The sequence below is a fragment of the Erpetoichthys calabaricus genome, chromosome 6 (genome assembly GCF_900747795.2).
Source record: "Erpetoichthys calabaricus chromosome 6, fErpCal1.3, whole genome shotgun sequence".
Taxonomy (NCBI): domain Eukaryota; kingdom Metazoa; phylum Chordata; class Cladistia; order Polypteriformes; family Polypteridae; genus Erpetoichthys; species Erpetoichthys calabaricus.
In genome coordinates this window covers 70,276,741-70,298,473 of record NC_041399.2, presented here as the reverse complement: position 1 = coordinate 70,298,473, position 21,733 = coordinate 70,276,741, and the positions used below count along the sequence as shown (strand labels likewise).

Sequence of the window (21,733 nt, the reverse complement as noted above, 5' to 3'; positions counted from 1 at the left end):
TGTTATCTTACCTTTCATATATCCTTTAATGATTGGATACCTCTGCATTCATATCAAATGTAGTATATAAAAAAAAAATAATAATAATAATTGTAGCACTGCTTGGTAAAAACAGTCTACATAATTTTAGTCAAAGATTTTCTCACTGTATTATTTGACAATATTACTATTTAATATTTTATTCAACAAGTCTTTCAGAAGCTTGTACTACATTTATATCTTTGCCATCAGGTTCATAATGTATAAAAAAAATTATGACACAGGAAAGCACTTGCCATATCCACCATATTAGTTTAGGAAGAACTGCAAAAATAGTCTTGTCTTTTAGAAGATGTCTAAGTCTCTTTAGTTGTACCTTCATCACACTGTGCTGTCAAAAATAAAAGGTAAAAACAGGAACAATTTTTTTACTTTAAACTCTAAGAAAAGAAACCACCCTGTTACCCAAAAAAGCATACATTACCTACTCAGTCGAAGTTTCAAGGCTGAATTTTTAAACAAACAATGTGGCTATTTTTTTTAAAGGATACAGAGCTCACATGGCACAGGTGTCTGTGAAGCAACAGCTGCTGGTCCTAAGAGAGTAGACAACAGCATATTTTTACCATCATTGTAATGTGTATTCTTTGTTTCTTTCTTCATATAACTGCTTTCAAATAATTCAGGTGCTTTGAGCTATACCCTTCAAACTTGCCAGGTGGGTTGTACAATATGTGGCCTAGTAATATTATTAAAAAAAACTTGGTACAACACTGTTTCCACAGCAAATCAACATATGTTAACACTTTACCTCATGTGTTATGACTGGCTAATGTATAATACTGCTTTGAGCTACATAATTCAAACTAACCATTGTTTCAACAACCTGTGCTAAATGTAAGCAGGTAGAAAAACGTGATGCCAGGATTTTCTAGAAGTAACTTCTGCTACCAGCAGACTCTGCTGGTCAAGGTTTGTATACTTAATGCATCATAAAGAATAGAATATATACCAGTAGTTTGCACTTGTGATAAACCATTCACAAAAATGTAAAACTTTCTCTCTGCCTTTCTTTATGACTATCATTCTAGTTACGCTATAAAACCATGCACAGACTGCATATACAATACATAGGTTTGTCACATAGCTATTATTATTCATTTTGCCACCACCAATAGTTTGAGCTATGAAGACGCCAATTCAAACAATTAAAAAATAAGCTCTATAAAAGGACGGCCACAGGTACTAAATAGTGTATTCTCTTCCTTCATTCTATCTACTTGAAAATAAGTTTAAATAATTCTACATTCTGAAAAAAATGTTTATTTTAATCTAGAAACTTGTTAATACACTGTACATTACTTAAAAATATTCTTACATTTTGTTTTATACATTGCTGAAGCCTGATAATGTACTTTTGTCTATATCAACTATAAAAACACCACTGAAAACATTTGTCATCAAATAGTGTGCATCAGAACACAGTTATTTACTTCTAAAGATAAAGGTCTACATTATACCTAACTTACAGTGGTATGAGGCAGGTAGAGCAGAACACCTTGCTTTAACATTAATTTAAATCTTTTATTCACTCTTTCTTGTTTTACAAATCTCTTACTAAGATCCAAGTACACCCAAGAAAATACGTCATCTGAAAATATTATGCAAATGATTTCAAATGACTCTTCAATACAACATGCCTTATTTTCTCATAATTCCACATGGCATACCTTAATTTTCTGATCATTTTGTAAAGACATAAATTTTAATTGTGTCATTTAAAATATCATAGAAAATGAAAATTCAGAGTTTTATGACTGTTTAAGTGTGCTGATTTATTTTCTAAACAGCTGGTCTTGCTAATCTGATTACCATGCCTTCTTAAGACAGGTATCTTAACCAATGAGCCTGTATTGCACGATTAATTTATGAAACATTACATCACATATTCTCATGTGTATTAAACAAAAGACAAGGACCAAAGATTAAAATGCTGAAATGTCCCGCAAAATATTCATACTTTACAAATGAAACCACAGCATTTAATTTGTATGTTGTAGTAACCTATACAAAACTGGGTATACCATCTTCTATAAGAACAAGGGGGCAGGACAAGGAGACCCAGTAGGATAATTGGGAGAGATGGTACAGCCAAGCACAATAACCAGAACTGAACAACAGACAGGTAAGCAACACTAAATGAAAGTTACAGGTTAAAATATTTCTGTTACATTGTCTACAATACTTCTAGACAATGCATAACATATTAGCTCATTTTCACTATTTGAAGAATATGTTTTTCCAGTTAAAAATCATTTCTTTAGAATAGTGGTATACTGCTTTTATGACAGTTACTTGCTTTACGTGAGGAAAAATTCAGTATTAAAAAAAGAACTTGTCCAAACAATTTAAAATTACAGCAAATGAGTAAGCAATCAGAATGTGAAACATAATTAATAATGAATAAACAATTGTCACCAAATATTAGCTAGAAGTGTTCTACGTATACCGATTAGTCTTCTACACAGCCACTTTGCGGATGTGGATACAAATATCATCATGCGTATTACTTCAATTTTACAGATTTGAAAATACTACTACTAACTCATTTATTCTTATTCATCCTGTTTTTGGTATTGTTTGTAACTGTGCCATAATATTAATAAATAAAATAGATTTTTACAGTTTATATTGTTTATATTGTTCTTATTCAAAGCTGCTTAAAACTTTCTAATTTTAATCTGGATTAAATAATCAAATAAAAACAAATTATAATACATATAACATCACTCACAGCATGTAAATTTTCATTTTACTAAAATTATATCTACAGTGTCAGTAGAAAGTTTATGAGACATGGCATTTTTTGAAATTTTAAATTTCTATGACAAAAACACATGTTCAAAAGGTAGACCTTGCTTTTATAAAAGAAAGCATTAATTTCCACAAACTGTGTGCTGGTTAGTAGAACTGATGCATGTAGTAAGAAAAAAAAATTCTTTCAAAAATTGTTTTATAACCCCTCACAATCAGATAGGTATCACTGGACCTTCTTCTAAGAGCCCAATAAGCTTGCTCGATTCTGGCATAATGTGATTCACCTGTAAGGTTAAGACCTAACTAGACCAAGTTTCTCAACTTTACATTTCTTCAACCTTTATGAGATTCTCTAATGCTTTGATAATACACCGATTAATTCAGTTTGACTAATTTACACTGTAATCAATTAAATACATGATAAAGTCAGGGTTTCAGCTACTTTTGCACATACACTAATTTGTACTTATCCATTTCTTTTCTGTTTTTTCTTAATATACTGTGGAATGCAGCCTGGACACAGACAGGCGGACATCAATTGTTCACCAACCAACACATGTTTAATGATATTTTACAATATTTACAGTGCACACACAACCCCAGTACTTCCCCAAAGTCCAGGCCTCACAATGCCTCTCTCTTCAGACCCACCTCAACTCCTCTCCTCCAAGACTTCGTCTTTCTCCGCTCCCGACTCCAGCCATCGAATGGAGGGAGGCGGCCCCTTTTATACACACCTGGACGTGCTCCAGGTGCCTCCCGATTAGATTCCGCCGGCACTCCCCAGTGTGGCAGAAGTACCGGCTGCACACCCAGAAGCACTCCGGGTGTGCCTGGTCTTCTTACCCCCCAACACTTCCGGGTGTGGTGGAAGTGTTGAGGGCCAGGGCTCGTCAGGCATTGGGGTGCCCCCTGACGGTGACCACGGGCCCCTATAGGGTTGAGCTTCTAAGCTCTGTTCCTGTGGTCCCCAAAGCCACCAGGGCGGTCGCCCCACTCGTGGTCTGGAGGAAGCGTAAGCCTTCCTCCGGTCCTCCAGGGTGTCCCGGCTGGGTACCACCCCAGCCACTCGCCACAATATACACTAATTCATCAATCATTTTTGATTAACCAAGAATTGCATATTCAAAGAAATAAAATAGTAGTTCCCAGATTTCTAGCAGCAATGTATATTTTATAGTGGACCTTTACAGACCTATCTGTGGAATCTTATAAGGATGGATTGAACGAGCTGGAAGCACTGGTTGATGAATGGTAGGAATGGCATCCCCATCTAGTAGCTTGATATCAAATATCAAAGATGTCTGGAATTGAAAAGCATAGTTTTTGTTTTAAACAAATATTATCAAAAGGATCATGAAGAACATTAAAAATATGCCTGCTCATTTGATCACCACATAAGGGAAATAATTACATTAAAAGTTCACGTCCTGTTTTTCAGCATTCACTGTTAAGGATATCACTATACACATATGCAAACAAATACAGTTCATATAAATAAAATCAATACGGTGTACATGTAAATCTACAGTAAAAACCATGAGTATGGCATGGTAAACGAATATAATTCAATCAATAAGGTATGTTTTATGTTATTTTTGGCCTTTCATAAATCACCTAGCTTGTTTAATCTCACAGGTGATTTGTCGTCTTTATGTGAACAAGAGTCACTATATTGTCACACTACCGACATTACTGTATATTAATACTAGTGTGGAAAACATAGTCAACAATAATTATAGAAACATCGGTGGTACTTATAAATTCCATCACAGAGCAGCCTTGGGTGTGCATGACCACAATATAAAGAAAACGAAAAAAAACAAAAACTGACTCATTAACAGTTTAACAAAACTACAAGCATGTTTTCCTACTGGGATGTGCCGACATCCTTAGAGATATTACATGAGGTCACTTACTGTATATTGTCAGTAAATATTGTACATGCATTTCCTTAAGTTGATAATCAATAAGGAGAAAGTTAACAAAAGTGTAGCTAGATAGTAATCCACTGATCACCACAAATATTAATGAACTTCTTTTGGAGAAATAGCACTCTCTCTGGGATAAGGTAGAAGAACAGTGGATTAAAATTAAAAGTAAACCTCAAGATATGGTTTTAAGTCTGAAAGATATTAAGTATTGGGTTCTAAAAAAGAGCAACCTTTCCAATGGACAAGGAACAAAAACACATTGGTAATGAACTAAATACATTATTTGAAAGATTTGAAATCAAAGATTCTCCTTGCCAGGCTAAAGTTTTTGAACTGTTTAGTTATTAGCTAAACAAACAAGCCTGATGAACGAAATTGTCTCCTCACATTTTCCAGATTTCTTATGTTCTAAAAGCACATTTTATTCTCAATTGCATATTTTGCTCTTTCATATCTGCATGGGGCAAGACATAAATGTACAGTTTTATCAAAAATGGTTATAAGAAAAGGAAAAGAGCATTCTAAGAAATTTCTATGAACAGATAACACAAAAGTGGTAAACACTTTTTGTCTGGCCGGTGTCCCATTATGCCTGAGAAACGCTAACAAATTTCATACAAATAACATACCAAAGGTCAAAAAAGTGTAATGTCATAAATATGTAGACCCATTAATGCATGACAGCTTTGTTACTTCCTGTTATTTAAGGAAGCATGAATACACATGTACCATGTAGGAAGATGGTCACCCAAAAAAGCAAGTTTACATCAGACAGGTCAAAGAAAAATAAATTGCAGTTTTGAAATGGCTAAGTCAAGTCCAAATCAAATCCCAGATGTTGATAATGTTAGTTAATAAAGCAGGAAAATTCACAAGTTTCAAAGAGGTGAAGGGGGTTAAGATCAGAGGTGGGTAGTAACGAATTACATTTACTCTGTTACATTTACTTGAGTAACTTTTTTAAAAAATTGTACTTTTAAGAATAGTTTTACTGCACCATACGTTTTACTTTTACTTGAGTACATCTGTGAAGAAGAAACGCCACTCTTACTCCGCTACATTGGGCAACACTCAAATCGTTACTTTTTTTTCATTATATACGCTGTATTCCAAACATGCACAGCGGACTCAAGGTAAAGTGAGACTTCTTGTATGTGCACGAACTGCCTTGTTCTAATGTTATTTTCTATCAGCTGTGCTATTTGGAGGGCAAGTGAATATGCAGTATTATACTGTCAGTGTACAGTTAGTATATCTTGTCACTGTAAGTAGTTTGCACTGTTCAAACATGCATTACCTACTGTAGGTACTGGCTTCAAAAGCTTTGTTGTGAAAAACTAAGATTTGGAACTTTGTGTTTTTTTTGCATCTTTATTTTGTAAAGATGTTATTTATTTTTACTCATATTTTATTTTATTATTTGGAAAGAGCAGAATTTGCACACTATTTTATATTTTTGTCTGCTTATTTCAACATTTCTAAAAAATAAACCATTTATTATGATCAAACAGTTACTCAGTACTTGAGTAGTCTTTTCACCAAATACTTTTTTACTCTTACTTGAGTAATTTTTTGGACGACTACTTTTTACTTCTACTTGAGTAATATTATTTTGAAGTAATGCTGCTCTTTGGGATTAATAAAGTATCTATCTATCTATCCTCTATCTATCTTACTTGAGTACAATTTTTGGCTACTCTACCCACCTCTGGTTAAGAATCTCCACAACACTGTCAATAACTAAAGAAAACATCCAGTTTCAGCTATTGATGCTAAATATGGTGTAACAAGTTATTCAAGCTCAAAAGAATTTGTACATTACTACATATATGTAATTCTACTGTTGTAGCCTAAAAAGAAATGTGGAACCAGATTAAGATAACAGCATTTTCTCAGGTTGAACATTTTGTTACTGCAAAAACTGATCGGTTGGATAGGTCATGCCACTGCAAACTGACAAAATCAGCTTGATCATCATCAAGATTCACTGACATTAACAATATTAAGCTCTTAAAGTCTGTTTTAAAAAGGAAATGCATCTACTGTATCTTGTTAGCATAAAAACTGTTTAAAAAAAAAAAAACAAAAAAAAAAAACACTGAAATTAAAGCCTGCCAGTGTAAACTGGGATTAAAAATTTAAATTAAGGTAATATTTTCTACACAAGTAAATATAAACAGAAATGAAATATATATTTGATTTCCTATAACACAGAGACGGCAGATATGAAAAAAACAGATTCTGGACATCCCCCATTACTCCATATCATATCTCCAAGATTAAATTTAAAATAACTGTCTTACAGCCTAGCCTACTGTCTAGTAAATTCAAAATACAATACATACATTTCACTTTACATATATTTATATAATTTATTTGTTGCTATAATAATATCAGTTGGACATACTTTCATATTTAAAAGAGTATCTTTAATAATGGGAAGCCAGTCTTCTTACCTGTGAGCTCTGGTGGTGGACAACTACCAAATTATCAACAACATTCAAAGCAAACTTTCCAGTGGTATTCAGTTTTAAGACATGCATTTTCTTGCAGCTGCCTTCTCTATAAAATAATGTAGAACTATTAAAACTCAATTTAAATTTAAAATTATTTAAAACTGCATTGTCAAGGCATTAACCTGAAGTACAGCTGAAATTACCTGGGTAGATGGTAAAGTACCACTTCTGCACCTGCATGGTTGGAAGCTCTGGAATGATGTTTCAAGTACATAACATAAAGCTGGCCATAACTGAAAACAAAAAAAATATATATAAAAAAATTAGGCAACGCCATAATAATCTTAAACACAGATTATCCAAATGGAATGATTAAAATTGCACTGTATAAACAGTACACAGTCAAGCAAAACTTGGCTCATCTGAAAAAATGAGAAACATACCAACCTTAATTTTGTGCAGTCATGTATATGTTTTTAAAAAAAAGTCTATATTTAGATAACCTTTATTTTCTATATTTCCTAACTCAAACAATGACATTTTAAATCACTTAGCAAAATCAGTATGAAACTCTTTATATTAATAATTTAGGGTGCATTACCATAGGAAGCCACTGAAGATGTTTCAAATTTTGAATACTTTGATATCCTTACAGATTCAAAAAACAGTTAAATTTTGCTTTTACTTTTTATCTTTGTATTTACTTTTCTTAAGTTCCTTTCACTTTAGCATGCCATGATCCTAAATGCCATGAATGTTCATTTAGCATGCCATTTGCCAACACAAGCTTAGCCTGTATTAAATTGCAAAAAGTTAGTGAACTATTATTAATCTGAAATTCAGATGGCGACAATGTAAACTGTTTCATAATTCTCTAGCATTTTCCTGTAGGATGTCAGTAAATCTTTTTCAGCTCTTGGGAATATTACAAATGGCTATGACAAGCTTTATCAAAACACTCTTTGATTCTGTATACTTAGATGATTCTGGTCTCATGATGAATAAACTTTTTTTTAAGTCTTAGGAAGCTTCAGAAACACTCACATGGTGGCAACAGCAATGTCTCTTTCTGAAAGACTAGATTTTGCTGGCTTAGGGACAGCTGGTAGTTCTATTTCAAACTTTGCCATTCTTGACATTGCTCCATTCTGTTGAATCAAACAAACAGAATCAGTAAAGATGACACTTTTGTTTTGAACTATAACCAAGACTTCCCCCGATATTGAACGGTTTGATTCAGAGTTAAAATTGTCAGGGATGGAGACCTGCTAAATTGTATTATGCAGACAGTGGCATAAACAATTTTTTTAGGATACAGTACAATAAAACAAATTGAGTGATATATTATACATACATATCATATTGTAGAAGACTAGTGAAAAATACATGCATTTTAATAATATATGGTATTACTGTGAACCCAGCAAGAGATTCTCCTCACAATAATCTCTTCAGCATTATAATGCCTGCAATCAAGTTTCCCCAAACAAAATGAAAATTATGGCCAGAGAAGTCAACTCAAAACATGACACTGGAAAATGGTTGGTACTGGTTATGCCAGTTAGGAACTTATTTGTAACAGTAGGAATAAAATTAAAAATGACTTAAAAAAAAAAAAAACAATGAAAAGCAAATGAAATGAAAAAAACAACCAGTGCCATCTGACACATTTGATCACTACATCCTCCATTCAGCTTGTTACATTGCATTTTAGAGTATTAAGTTCATTTTATTGCAATATGTTACTTATGTACTCTAACACAGATGTGTTTTCAATGAAACTATAATGTGGACTTTATTTGTAAAGTATTCCATTGTTAAATTTGTCCTTCCACCAAACTTGGTTTGAAATTGACTTATTTACACATTGCAATTTTCATAGTCATGTGTGTCAAAAGTCACTTGTTTGCAGGGTATTTTTATTTTATCATGTAACTCAAAAATTCAAATTCTTAAAACTTTATACACAGTTTCAGATAATAGGATTTAAAAATAACTTAAATTGTGATTGAGTGCAAGCAGGCAAACTCAGCACTGAAATTACAGCTCTTAGCATTCTAGTATATAGATCCTGCTTTTCACAGACCATTATTCATACCTATAAGATGAGGAAAACAACATTGTTTGATCAAACAAAAAGTTGTATGCACTTCAAAAAAAAAAAAAAAAGCAAAATACACATGTAAATATTGTGCATTTGTGTATGCATATAAAAGATTATAATAGAAAACAAGATTCTATCTGCCTTCTGGACAAAACAACTTAGGAAGTCCTTTCATACTATCTGCTATGTTTTCTTTGAAGATCTACAGATCACTTAAAATCCCTCTCTAAAAAAAAAGCAAAAAAAATAAATAAAAAACACTACATCACACGTCAACTACTACTCCAAGTTTAAATTATGTCTATTGAACCAATTCTACATCTTTTCTGAAATTACAAATCCACAATCAATAGACACACCCTTGCAAACGAGGGTACTGTACTTTGTTTATACATCCCAAATACATGCATATGTGAAATGTCATTCACTTACCCTAAAAAGAAAAGGCTGAAGTACATTTCCTGCAGCTGTAATTGATAATAAAATAACTGATGTCTCGGGACAGTACATGTACCAATTGACATTAATGCTCTGACTCTTCAAAAGTTTTAAACTGCGTTTCTCTGCCAAAACCTGCAATGAAAATGTTTTTTTAGAAAGTTGTCAAACAGGAGAAGATTTTTATTGTCTACAAGTTGTATTACGATATTACACTACAAATAGAAATGTGTGTCCATTAACCTTGTCTTTTTGATGAAATATACATTCTTCCACCAAAATCATAAATGACCATATACCTCATATTCAGTCCAAAAAAAAGGGCAAATTAATGAAGTTTTTGAACCACTGTTAAAAGCAAGATATGAACTGCCAGTTTTAAAAATAGCAATACCTAGCATTTTCTCCGAAAGTTCTCAGAGATTTCATACAATATTTTTGAAGAGCTCCTTTTATCCTCAGTGCTGAATAAAAAAAAGAGTGTATAAAGGGTGAAAGTTGTTAGAATGATCTTTTACAATGTGATCCTTATTTGTGAATGGTAATAACACTATTTGAACTATGAACTTGTTTTTATTACAGACATGAGACCCAGATTACACTGAAATCATTTTCAATATATTTAACTACATTCTATGATGCAGACTTCTGTATTAGTTACTGTATAAATTAAATTGAATTATTTGTAATGAACTCCAAAGTAATGATGGTTCTAATGGAGGTTTCACCGTAGCATATTGCACATGAGCAAAAAGCAAAATTACTGCAAGGAAACAGTCAAGGGATGAAACTCGTCAGTGGCATAATGAAAATGATCCAACTTGTAATAAACCATAATTAACATGTTTTCTTTTACAAAAACATTGACGTTCATTAAGCGATTAAACACATTTACTCCAATTTAGGTTAAAATTCTGGATTAAATTACCATATAGTTATGGACAGATCATACTTGTAAAAATGGTCACCCTAATTTAGTCCTGGGTTTTAATAGATCAGGCACCTTAAGTAAAGATTAAAATTTACCTAGCCGAGACATTGTTTTTTTATTTTGCAAAGAAAATAAAACACACAGAAAAAAAGAAAACACTGCTTACTAAACTGAAAATAACAAATCTTAATGCAGATAGTTTTTCTAAAGCTAAAATCTGAGTTTTCTTCAAGTAAGAAGATAATCTGAAATAGCCCCAAAATGCTGATAATGTCCAATAGGATGTTGCTTTTGGGCTCATCAGTATCTAGCCTGCATACAGATATGAAGTTACACACTACACAATATGAAGCCGAGGGTAATAAAATAATTGCAGCATTAAGATCTCAGGAGGAGTGTAAAATGATCTCCTATTGTAAATAAGCATTACCTTAACTAAAACATAATTGTGAGTGTTGTGCATTTATCGAACAGTATTGCTAAATGCCAGAGAAGCTGAGAGCTTTCCAACTGATGAGACAATCAGAACAATATAGAATGGTTTGGCCATTCGAAATCCAATTACATCAATCTTGATATGTACAGTCAATTCAGCCAAACTTCAACCCGATTCACTTAACATTTCAAAATAATATCCAGGCATGACAATATATACATATATATTGCAAAATGTAGTGTTGTTTATGGACATTGGCAATGGACATGAACAATGTAGTTTATGAAAATGTTGAAATATTAATAATGTATTCATTATTCCATTATTTGACATTAAGCCCTGAATCACATTTAAACTGTAACAACAATATCTGTGACTAGGATATCATTACCTCACAAAAGCAGAAAAAAAAAATATTAAGCTCCTAACTCTATAAAATTCTACATTATTTTTATAAAAACATTAATTTTACTGTTTTTTTGCTGTGCGCAACTCTCCAAAAATTATACAAAGATTGACATTTTAGCAGAAAAAAATAAACTAAAATTGGAGATTTACACATAGTAAAAGAGAACTAAAGTGCATAACTTTTCAACAGCAAAAGCTAATTTGTGTAGGATTGATTTAAAAGGACATTCACCATTTCAGGAATACACACCAATATTTTAGAATTTGTTACTTCAGTAAATGAAAATTCAGTTAAAAATATGAGTTCCTATGTGACACAGTCATCTATGCATTCTGCTTACTTAAATTGCCAAACACTTCCTCATGACATTAGTGCAGGCTGAACTACTGATGTAATCAATTTAGCATTATAGCAATTTCTTTGTCTCATCCCATAAAAAGCTGAAATTCTTGAGTTATACTTTCAGTGAAGATTACCTAAAAAAAATTAACTGCTGGGTGACAGATTTTATAAAATAAAAAGGCAAAATGTTAAACCAAAAGTTTTGAAGATCTGTAGTTGATTTAACATAATGTTTATTCCTTAATGCTAAATAAACCTATAAGCATCTCTTACTTCTACAGACCTTTACTTGACTGTAATAAAGCCAGAATAAGAAAATCCATAAAAAGTACAGTATAATACTTACTAGTCAATTTGAAAAGAACATTACAAAAACAAACTATTTACTGTATTAATTGTAGAAAACATATAGCACTGCCTCACCCACCCTCTCCATAATAAACTCACTAAAATTAAAAATTATTCCATACCTGATAGAACTCAATTCCTTGGTCTGTAATAAAGACAATCTCATTCCAGTTTGTCCAACAGAATCCTAGAAGATTGGCATTCTTGGTCTGTAAATAAATAATAGTATAAATATCCATTCATTAAGGTATAATAACTAACTCAGTAAAAATTATTGGTACTCATCAAGTTACCTTGCATTCTTGAGAATATTCCAAGTGTGGCAAATCTGGAATGAAGTTAATGAAGTCCTAAAATTAATAATAATAATAACAGCATGTTAAAAAAGGAAATATTGCCACTCAAATTAATGATTAAATATTGTAAATAATGTTGGCAGAAGAATGACATGCAGGAAAGGCTGGCACAGGGAAGAGGTAGAACCCCACAAGGCCATAGAAAGAAGAGGGAAGTATTTTTTACACGACAGGGACAAGACATGTGCTGCCCTTGAGCCATGGCACTCTTAAGTGAACCGACAGCTCAGTGCATTTGTATACAATTTAGTACATAAAGAACATGTGGTTTTTTTTCAGGAAGTGTGTGTTACCTGCAATTTACAATTTAATGTTCTGTTTATCTGCTCATTTGCATTTCTCTCTAGCTGGTACTTATTAATTTAATAAACCATCAATTTTTCGGATATCATTGAAATTATTCTCAATACATGGGCTTGTAGCACAGCACTCCCACTTTACAATAACATAGTGCCTTTCAATTATATTGAAGCAGTAATTCAAAACTTTTACTTGCACTCTTCGGTCAAACAATATGAACTCATATTTAAGAAAAGGGTACAAATTATATTTAAACTATATTTTATATACATGTGATAAACTGCATAGAGTTGTTTATTACATTAAATCAGAAAAACATTCTGCATTCAAGCAAGTATTTTAGGAAAAAATTGTGAATTAACCAATACTGTACTTAAACATTTACTAAATGTACTTGATTTTCAAAGATTACTCTAGGGATGTTCTGATTGACTGGCTGCCAATCAAAATCTGCCAAGTTTCAAAAAAAAAAAAAAAGACTATCGTAAAGAATGATATTTTCAGCCCCTACTTTTCTAAGCTTTATGGTAATTTAGTTGTAGTGCTCCTTTTAAGCAAGGCATGATGGCAGTTCTGCCAGCGAGCATCTTTTTTTTTCCCTTTTGGAGCAAACTTCCTGCAGTGTCAACAAAGAACAGCAAATGGAAGCCTGTATTATCGGTGAACGAGAGGCAATTGGTATATTAGCCTTTATGTTAAAGAAAGTGGAGTAAGAAAATGAAAAAAAGTAATCGGAGATCATCCTGTGCAGCTAGACAAATGGCAAGAAAAGTTATTTTAAGGAATTCAGACCTTCATTTGGTCCTTTAGATTAAAACGGACACCGCTCGAGTTTGGACAGCGGGTTTGTTTAAAATGCAGCAGTTTACACTGTTAGTTGGAAAAGGAAAAGATAAACGACGACTTTTAAATTGCTGCTTAGAAATCAATGGGCATTTTTTAAAGATTTGTACTCTGTTTATTATTTATTACTGTGTGTCATACAGCATAGGTTTTGGTAAGAAAAATGATTGCATAATTAAAATGGTAATCCATATTTTATAATTACACCTCAAGAATTGCGAATGTCTAGTTTATACAATGAAGAAAAAGAAACTCACCTGTATAAATATAGTAAATGTATATTTTAACAGCAAAAAGCTGTAATGCAATTAATGATTTAACATGATTAAAACTTTTAAGTGCATGTATCTTTACATTTAAGCAGCATTTAATTGCCAATATCAATTAACTGACTGTTAGAATATGCATGTACATATATTTTTTGTTGTTGGAGAAATGGTTAAAAACTACCGTTTTTAATTAAGCCTTGTTTCAGATAGGTACATTACAGAAGAAACTAAACAATATGACAGCTTGTAATTATGAGAAGTGTTTTATTTTCTTCTATGTCATATGTATCATGGATAAATATTTATCTATATATATTTTATTAAAGTATTTATTTTAAGGAAATTATTTATTTTAGTATTTTATGGTCACTGAACAATAAGCTTACAGAATTTCATTTTGTTAATAAAAAATGAACAGTTAACACCTCTGGTCTATAGTTTAATTTAAAAAATACATTTTAATATAGGACATAAACTTATATTGGTCTGGTTATGCAGGAGGTTAGTGTACAAAGTTTAAAAAAAAAAAAAAAAAAAAAATTGGAAACGGACAATCAAGTAACATGAAATCGGTGATTGGTATAGGCCTTAAAAAACCTGATCAGAGCATCCCTAGATTACTCTTTTCTGTATAATAAAAGAAATTATAGAATCAAAATGTTTCCACATTAATAATGGTTTTTCCATGAGTAACATTTAGAGATACTGCTGTCTCTCAGTTTTTGTGGGAATGTCAATAGACATTTCTACTAGTAAACTGACCACTAGTTGCGATAAATAGTAAAACCTCTAAGATTATAACGGCAAGTGCAACACAAAATTGGTTCCTGGCAGGTGGGATGTTACACATGTTCTTCATACTCTTTCAGCAGACATCACGTCCTTATGACAAAAAAACTGAAACCAGAAAGCCATCCAAAGTAGCATTTTTCTGTTCCTATACAACAAAAGGAATGCTAACAAACATATTATACAACACAATCTTGATTAAGATATAGTCATCAATACTTGAAACAGGTACATAAAAGAAGCCAGAGGCACCTGATAGTTGTTCAGAAAGAGTTAAGAAACTCTCGTTAAGAAATAGGAAGTCTGGTCAACCCTGCTTTTACAACCACAATTCCAATGAAGTTGGGACGTTGTGCAAAACGTAAATAAAAACAGAATACAATGATTTGCAACTCCTTTTCAACCTATATTCAATTGAATACACTACGAAGACAAGATATTGAATGTTCAAACTGATAAACTTTATTGTTGTTTTGCAAATCTTCACTCATTTTGAATTTGATGCCTGTAACACATTCCAAAAAAGCTGGGACGGGGCAGCCAAAGACTGGGAAAGTTGAGGAATGTTCAAAAAACACCTGTTTTGAACATTCCACAGGCGAATAGGTTAATTGGAAACAGGTGTTTGTCATGATTGGGTATAAAAGGAGTATCCCCAAAAGGCTCAGTTGTTCACAAGCAAAGATGGGGCGAGGTTCACCACTTTGTGAACAGCTGCGTGGGCAAATAGTCCAGCAGTTTAAGAACAACATTTCTCAACGTACAATTGCAAGGAATCTAGGGATTTCATCATCTACTGTCCATAATATCATCAAAAGATTCAGAGAATCTGGAGAAATCTCTGCACGTAAGGGGCAAGGCCGAATACCGACACTGGATGCCCGTGACCTTCGATCCCTCAGGCGGCACTGCATTAAAAACCGACATCATTCTGTAAAGGATATTACCACGTGGGCTCAGGAATACTTCAGAAAACCATTATCAGTTAACACAGTCCGTCGCTACATCTACAAGTGCAAGTTAAATCTCTATCATGCAAAGCGAAAGCCATATATCAACAACACCCAGAAACGCCGCCGGCTTCTCTGGGCCCAAGCTCATCTGAGATGGACTGACGCAAAGTGGAAAAGTGTGCTGTGGTCTGACGAGTCCACATTTCAAATTGTTTTTGGAAATCATGGACGTCGTGTCCTCCGGGCCAAAGAGGAAAAGGACCATCCGGATTGTTATCAGTGCAAAGTTCAAAAGCCAGCATCTGTGATGGTATGGGGGTGTGTTAGTGCCCATGGCATGGGTAACTTGCACATCTGTTAAGACACCATTAATGCTGAAAGGTACATACAGGTTTTGGAGCAACATATGCTGCCATCCAAGCGACGTCTTTTTCAGGGACGTTCCTGCTTATTTCAGCAGGACAATGCGAAGCCACATTCTGCATGTGTTACAACAGCGTGGCTTCGTAGTAAAAGAGTGCGGGTACTAGACTGGCCTACCTGCAGTCCAGACCTGTCTCCCATTGAAAATGTGTGGTGCATTATGAAGCGCAAAATACGACAACAGAGACCCCGGACTGTTGAGCAACTGAAGTTGTACATCAAGCAAGAATGGGAAAGAATTCCACCAACACATCTTCAACAATTAGTGTCCTCAGTTCCCAAATGCTTATTGAGTGTTAAAAGGAAAGGTGATATAACACAGTGGTAAACATGCCCCTGTCCCAGCTTTTTTGGAACAAGTTGCAGGCATCAAATTCAAAATGAGTGAAGATTTCCAAAACAACAACAAAGTTTATCAGTTTGAACATTCAATATCTTGTCTTTGTAGTGAATTCAATTGAATATAGGTTGAAAAGGATTTGCAAATCATTGTATTCTGTTTTTATTTACCTTTTAAACAACATCCCAACTTCATTGGAATTGGGGTTGTACATGCTCTCTCCTCAACCCTCACCAGAAGAAGTAAACATAAATTAAGTATGCAATTACTTTCAATGAAATTCTGTAAAAATATTTGCATCTTTGTAATTCTTTAACGAACCTTTTCTGTTCAGTGATAAACCTGAAATTCAAATTTTTGCTTTACAAAGAATACAAAATTTCATGCTCAGAGTGACTGTTAACACATTATGCTTACTCTTGGATTTCAGCAACATTCATTAACTATACAAGTTGTATTAAAAGTACCTTTAAGAGACTGTGCTTTACATGGCATATTCATATGATGCAGTAACAAGCTGCACTTGTTTGTATTTTTTGCTATATTAACTAAATTATGTATATTAGTATATAAAATAATTCCCTGAAAATAAAGTCTGTTGGGCAAAAAAGCAAATGACCAAATTCCATTCAAATGCAATAAAACTTTACAACCAAAAATAGAAATATGTACCTCTAAATTATTTGGTTACTATTAGGCAAATCTTTACATTGTCCCTTACCACAGACTTGGACGTTCTCTGCACTGCCAAAATCTTGTTTCCAAAGGAGAATTTGATGCACTTCACCTCTCCTTTGTCATCCATTCTGAAAATTTAATTGAAAAGTCAGTCAGTTATATTTTCTCATGTAATTTTCACAATTAAGATGAATAACTGATTTTAATTAATCTAGGGCCTTAAACTGTATTCAAATATAATTACACTGGAAACTGTGTCTTTTTTTTGCAGAATATTATATAAAGCAAATATGATGCACAGTACACTAAACCAATGAGTTCTGCCTAATTTTAAATATACATGCCCATTAAATTGTTTAAATGTGGACAGAAGCAAAATAATTAATATCGTTTCCATAATGACGATAACCCTTCCATCTTTCATCAAGTAGACTGTTGTATATTAGGCAGTCATTGTGCTGAGCTTTCATGAGTTTTATTTTAAACAATTTAAATAAAAAACACACATTACTGCTTCATTTTCCTGTCAGGAAGTAAGTGCAATTGCTCAAAAGCTAATAGGCTTGTCAAAATAGTTTTGAAACAATCTGTTGGGCTGTATGAATTAGAGGATCACACAGATCAAATAAAACAGATTGACCTTTTTTTAGCAGAACTGAGATCAGAATATTCCAGAACATCAAAGAAAGTAAAAGGGTAAAAGTGTAAAAGTTTCAAAACCCTTTCATGATTTCATGACTAAAAGCCAAAAATAACTGGCAATAACTTGTTCATTGATGTCGTATTTCTGAAGAAATACGAAAGGCCCTGTAACACACGTGAGTATAGGGGACAGTTTAAGGGCTTGAATAATTGTAATCTTCCTCCAGAAAGACAAAGGGTACTGTCAACTAATCCCTTTTCTCTACAGACCGGAAGAATGACAGCTATGACACTTCTGATGTCACTTCTGTCAGTTTATCTTGGAGACTTGCGTTGTCACAACATTTCTTTATCAATGTGCTATACCTTGCATTTTATTTGAATATATGGGGTTAGCTTTCTAGGTGCCCCAAACATTTTTCATCTCCTTTGTCTTTTGTTACAGACCTTATCTTTATACATAGCCTACAGCAGTCTCTAATGCAGAAAAAAATGAAGAAATAAATAAACCAAACAACTGGGCCAGATAATACTCAAACTAAAGAGAACAAAACAAAAAAACCCTGCTATCCCTATTGGTCTACTACAGGGGTGGGCAAATTCATTCCTAGAGGGCCGCAGTGGCTGCAGGTTTTTGTTCCAACCCAATTGCTTAATAAGAAGCACTTATTGCTTTAGAAACACTTCTGCTTCATTTTAGTTATCTCCCTCGTTAAGATTATGAACCCTTATTGCTTATTTAAGTCTTAAACAGCTGCATTCTTGGTTTTTAATTGCTCCTTATTAGCAATAAGATGCAAATGACAAAAGAAAGCAGCAGTTATCCATTTTGCTTGTTACCCTTTACACCTGTGTGTATTTATCGTGCACTATTTGGTTTAATTAAATACTTGGAAGGAAAGAGAAGAGAAAAAAGTGAAGGATTGAGAATTACCCCTCCGTTTTACACTTCAAAGTATTTGGATGATATCCTTAGAATGGAAAAAAAATCTAGGATATGAGAATGACTTGACATAGCAGAGTTAAAGCACTAACAAGCCATGAAATGTAATTATTGGCAAGGATTGTTTTCTAATTAAGCAAGTGTATTGGAACAATAACCCGCAGCCACTGCGGCCCTCCAGGAATGAATTTGCCCACCCCTGGTCTACTACATTAAAAGTGTAACCACAAAGTTCATTTCTCTCTCAAAAACCTTTTCTTCCCAAAACAACCTACAGAATCAATATTTCACACACTCATAAACTCATTTAAATCCCATGTTTGGCTTAGTTATACAACAAGTTCTGGGAAGCTCTTTACTGATAATGGAAAAATATATGGCAGTAGGGTTATGAAAATGGGCAATGACTGAAATTAATGTGCCCTTTAAAAATTATAATATGTTCTTCAGTGTTGTATATGGAAGTAGAGGCACTACTATCAAAGAAATAAATACATTTGTAAGTGTTTGATTTTCTAAATGAATTAAAAAAGGCTCATAATGATAAAGGAGATAAAAAGAGAAGGGAAAAGTCTATCAAAAATATACAATTTGCTGTGAATACAATTCAGTTACAATGGCAAACCTGGCTGTCAAGGGATAGAAGGGAGATGGTAAAGCAATTGAAAGGGTTAGTTTTTAGAAGAGACGTTTAGCCTTTAAGGATGTTAGACTCATGTAACAGTGTTAGTAGATGTTTAACAATGTATAACTGGGAAATGCAAACAAGGAATTATAAGAGGAAAAAAAATCTACATTAAGTCTGCAAAAAAATAAAAACAAATCACTTTCCATTGAATAAATTTAGTTAATTACCTAAAAGCAACTGTATTTTTGTCATCTGGGCCTTTCACCACCACACCTGTTGCACCTCCAGATCTCACCGCAAAGACCTAAAATCAATTAACAAAATAGCAGCATTAAAAGACTTTCATTCTGTTGTTTGGAGATTTACATTTACTTAATTAGTTACTACCTTTACTCAAGGCAACTTACAACATTTGACATACAATTGGGGACATTTCATTTGTTTTTTCAATTACAGCACAGGCAGGTGATGTGATTAGTTCATTGTCACACAGTGTCAGTAGCAGGATTTGAACCCACAACCGATGACTTACAACAATTATTTAAGTTAAAGCATCATCAAGGGTCAGTGGTAGCCAGCTGCATATCGCTCAGGTCATTGCATTAATGCATAATAGTGTTTTGTTTTGTTTTATTTAAATATTAATAGCCGCTAGCAGAAAATCTGAACAAAACTTCCTTGGATAACACAACTTTCTTGACTTAATCACATGGTTACATTTTTCACTTATCAGGCGTAGAGTCTCCTCACACCAATACATTCACTAAACCTGGCAATGTGCCATTTCAGAATATTACCCTGTGGAGACAGATCAATAAAGCTGCCTCTGCCTCTATAGTCCAAGCCATCAGTGGCCCCTGACATTATGGACATATTCATTCCCAACTTTGCAAGACTTCAACTCATTAAGTTTTAGACTCTGCTCAGCAATCCACAGAGTGGCAAATCTCAGCAGATGCTGGAAAGCATTGACAGGGGCACTGTGACAGCTTGACACATAATCTCTACTGGTTCTCCAAATGGGTTCTTCTTCTTGGAATCTCAAAATTCTTTAACAAAAGGCACAACAGCCCTACAGCTGTCACCACCATTCTCGTTGCACAGTTAGTTTTATACGGCCAACAGCTAACTACTAGTATACATGGCTAATGACTATGTTTTTTAAGGCACTGTTGGTGTGTTCTAGAAATCAAATAATGTCTATCAAGGTCACCATAATTCAACCCAGTTCGATATTGACCTATCCCAGCAAATATTGGTCGCATTCTCTACATAGGGTACAGCCACAGTAATGAGGTGAACACGCTTACATCTCTTCCTTTTAAAGCGTGTGGAATAAATGTAAATATTCTATTGAATCAAAATATTAAATAGAAAAAATATATATTAAGGTGTAATAATTAACTTTAATGCATACAATAATTCTTTAATATAGGAAAAATAAACTAAACCCTTGCTGCAGATTGCAAGATATGTAATTACCACAAGTGACATGTTACATTATCTGTAAGAAAATGGTTGCAATGAACAAAATTTGACTGAAGGATACCCCGACAACAATATTACCTTTGAATAAGCGGATTCGGGATGTGGATCAGTTTCAAGATTAGCCTGAGCCTATCACTACACCGTAGTAAACAAGGCACGAACAAACAAAACGCTCACTTGCGAAGTACACGAATTCAACATTTTAAATCAACATTATGCAAGTCTTTTGAGTTGGGCAAGACAAACGTGACATAGTTTTATTTGAATGAGTGCTTTATGTCTGGGACACCAGTGTGCTTACCACTGGACCACAGTTTCACCTTCCGTAACTTAATTCTTGTTCATTTAATTTTCTTTGGTAAAGTACTGTAACTTCGATTTTACAAGAATTTTCTGTCCTCATCCCACAGGCAGTAAACAACATACCTGCTTATTGGCCTCATCAAAAAATACGTTGTTCACACTAGACGCGTTCTCAAACTGTACAGGATTATCACAGAGTTCCAAATAGTACTCATCTTCCATTATGTACAGCCAAATTTATGCTTTTAAAGAAAACGAACAACTGCAGGCGACTCACGCTCCTCTTCCCACCCTGAGTTCTGATTTGCCGTGCTCCTGCTTCCTGTTTTCACCTCATCACATGACTACACCTTACTGCGATCAACCCGCATCACATGACATGTAACGTTTCTGTTTAAGGGAGTAGTGTGTCGTATTTACGCCCCTCCAGTCGGAGAGTTGTGGAAATTGTGTTCTTCATTTAATCGCCGAGGGTAACGTCTTCAGGATTGTAATTACACAAAAGATAGGTTTAAAAACACTATTAAATCTATGTGTATATTTATTTATATTGTAACGTTCTGTGGAATGGAATAGATAGATAG

The 21,733-nt window shown here is 33.5% G+C and overlaps 1 protein-coding gene across 1 annotated transcript in view; it reads right to left on the bottom strand.

Annotated features, from left to right (window-relative positions):
* Positions 1-21,473, bottom strand: part of rmc1 (regulator of MON1-CCZ1) — a 41,673-nt gene extending 20,200 nt beyond the window's left edge. The window contains exons 1-11 of the mRNA XM_028803676.2: positions 21,273-21,473; positions 19,586-19,662; positions 17,189-17,273; positions 12,488-12,544; positions 12,317-12,403; positions 9,723-9,863; positions 8,231-8,334; positions 7,390-7,479; positions 7,187-7,292; positions 3,992-4,100; positions 531-575 (exon numbers count right to left, since the gene is read on the bottom strand). Of these exons, the coding sequence (XP_028659509.1) occupies positions 531-575; positions 3,992-4,100; positions 7,187-7,292; positions 7,390-7,479; positions 8,231-8,334; positions 9,723-9,863; positions 12,317-12,403; positions 12,488-12,544; positions 17,189-17,273; positions 19,586-19,662; positions 21,273-21,371 (1,000 nt within the window). The 5' untranslated portion in view covers positions 21,372-21,473. The remainder of the gene's footprint in view (positions 1-530; positions 576-3,991; positions 4,101-7,186; positions 7,293-7,389; positions 7,480-8,230; positions 8,335-9,722; positions 9,864-12,316; positions 12,404-12,487; positions 12,545-17,188; positions 17,274-19,585; positions 19,663-21,272) is intronic.
* Positions 21,474-21,733: the final 260 nt, after the last annotated feature.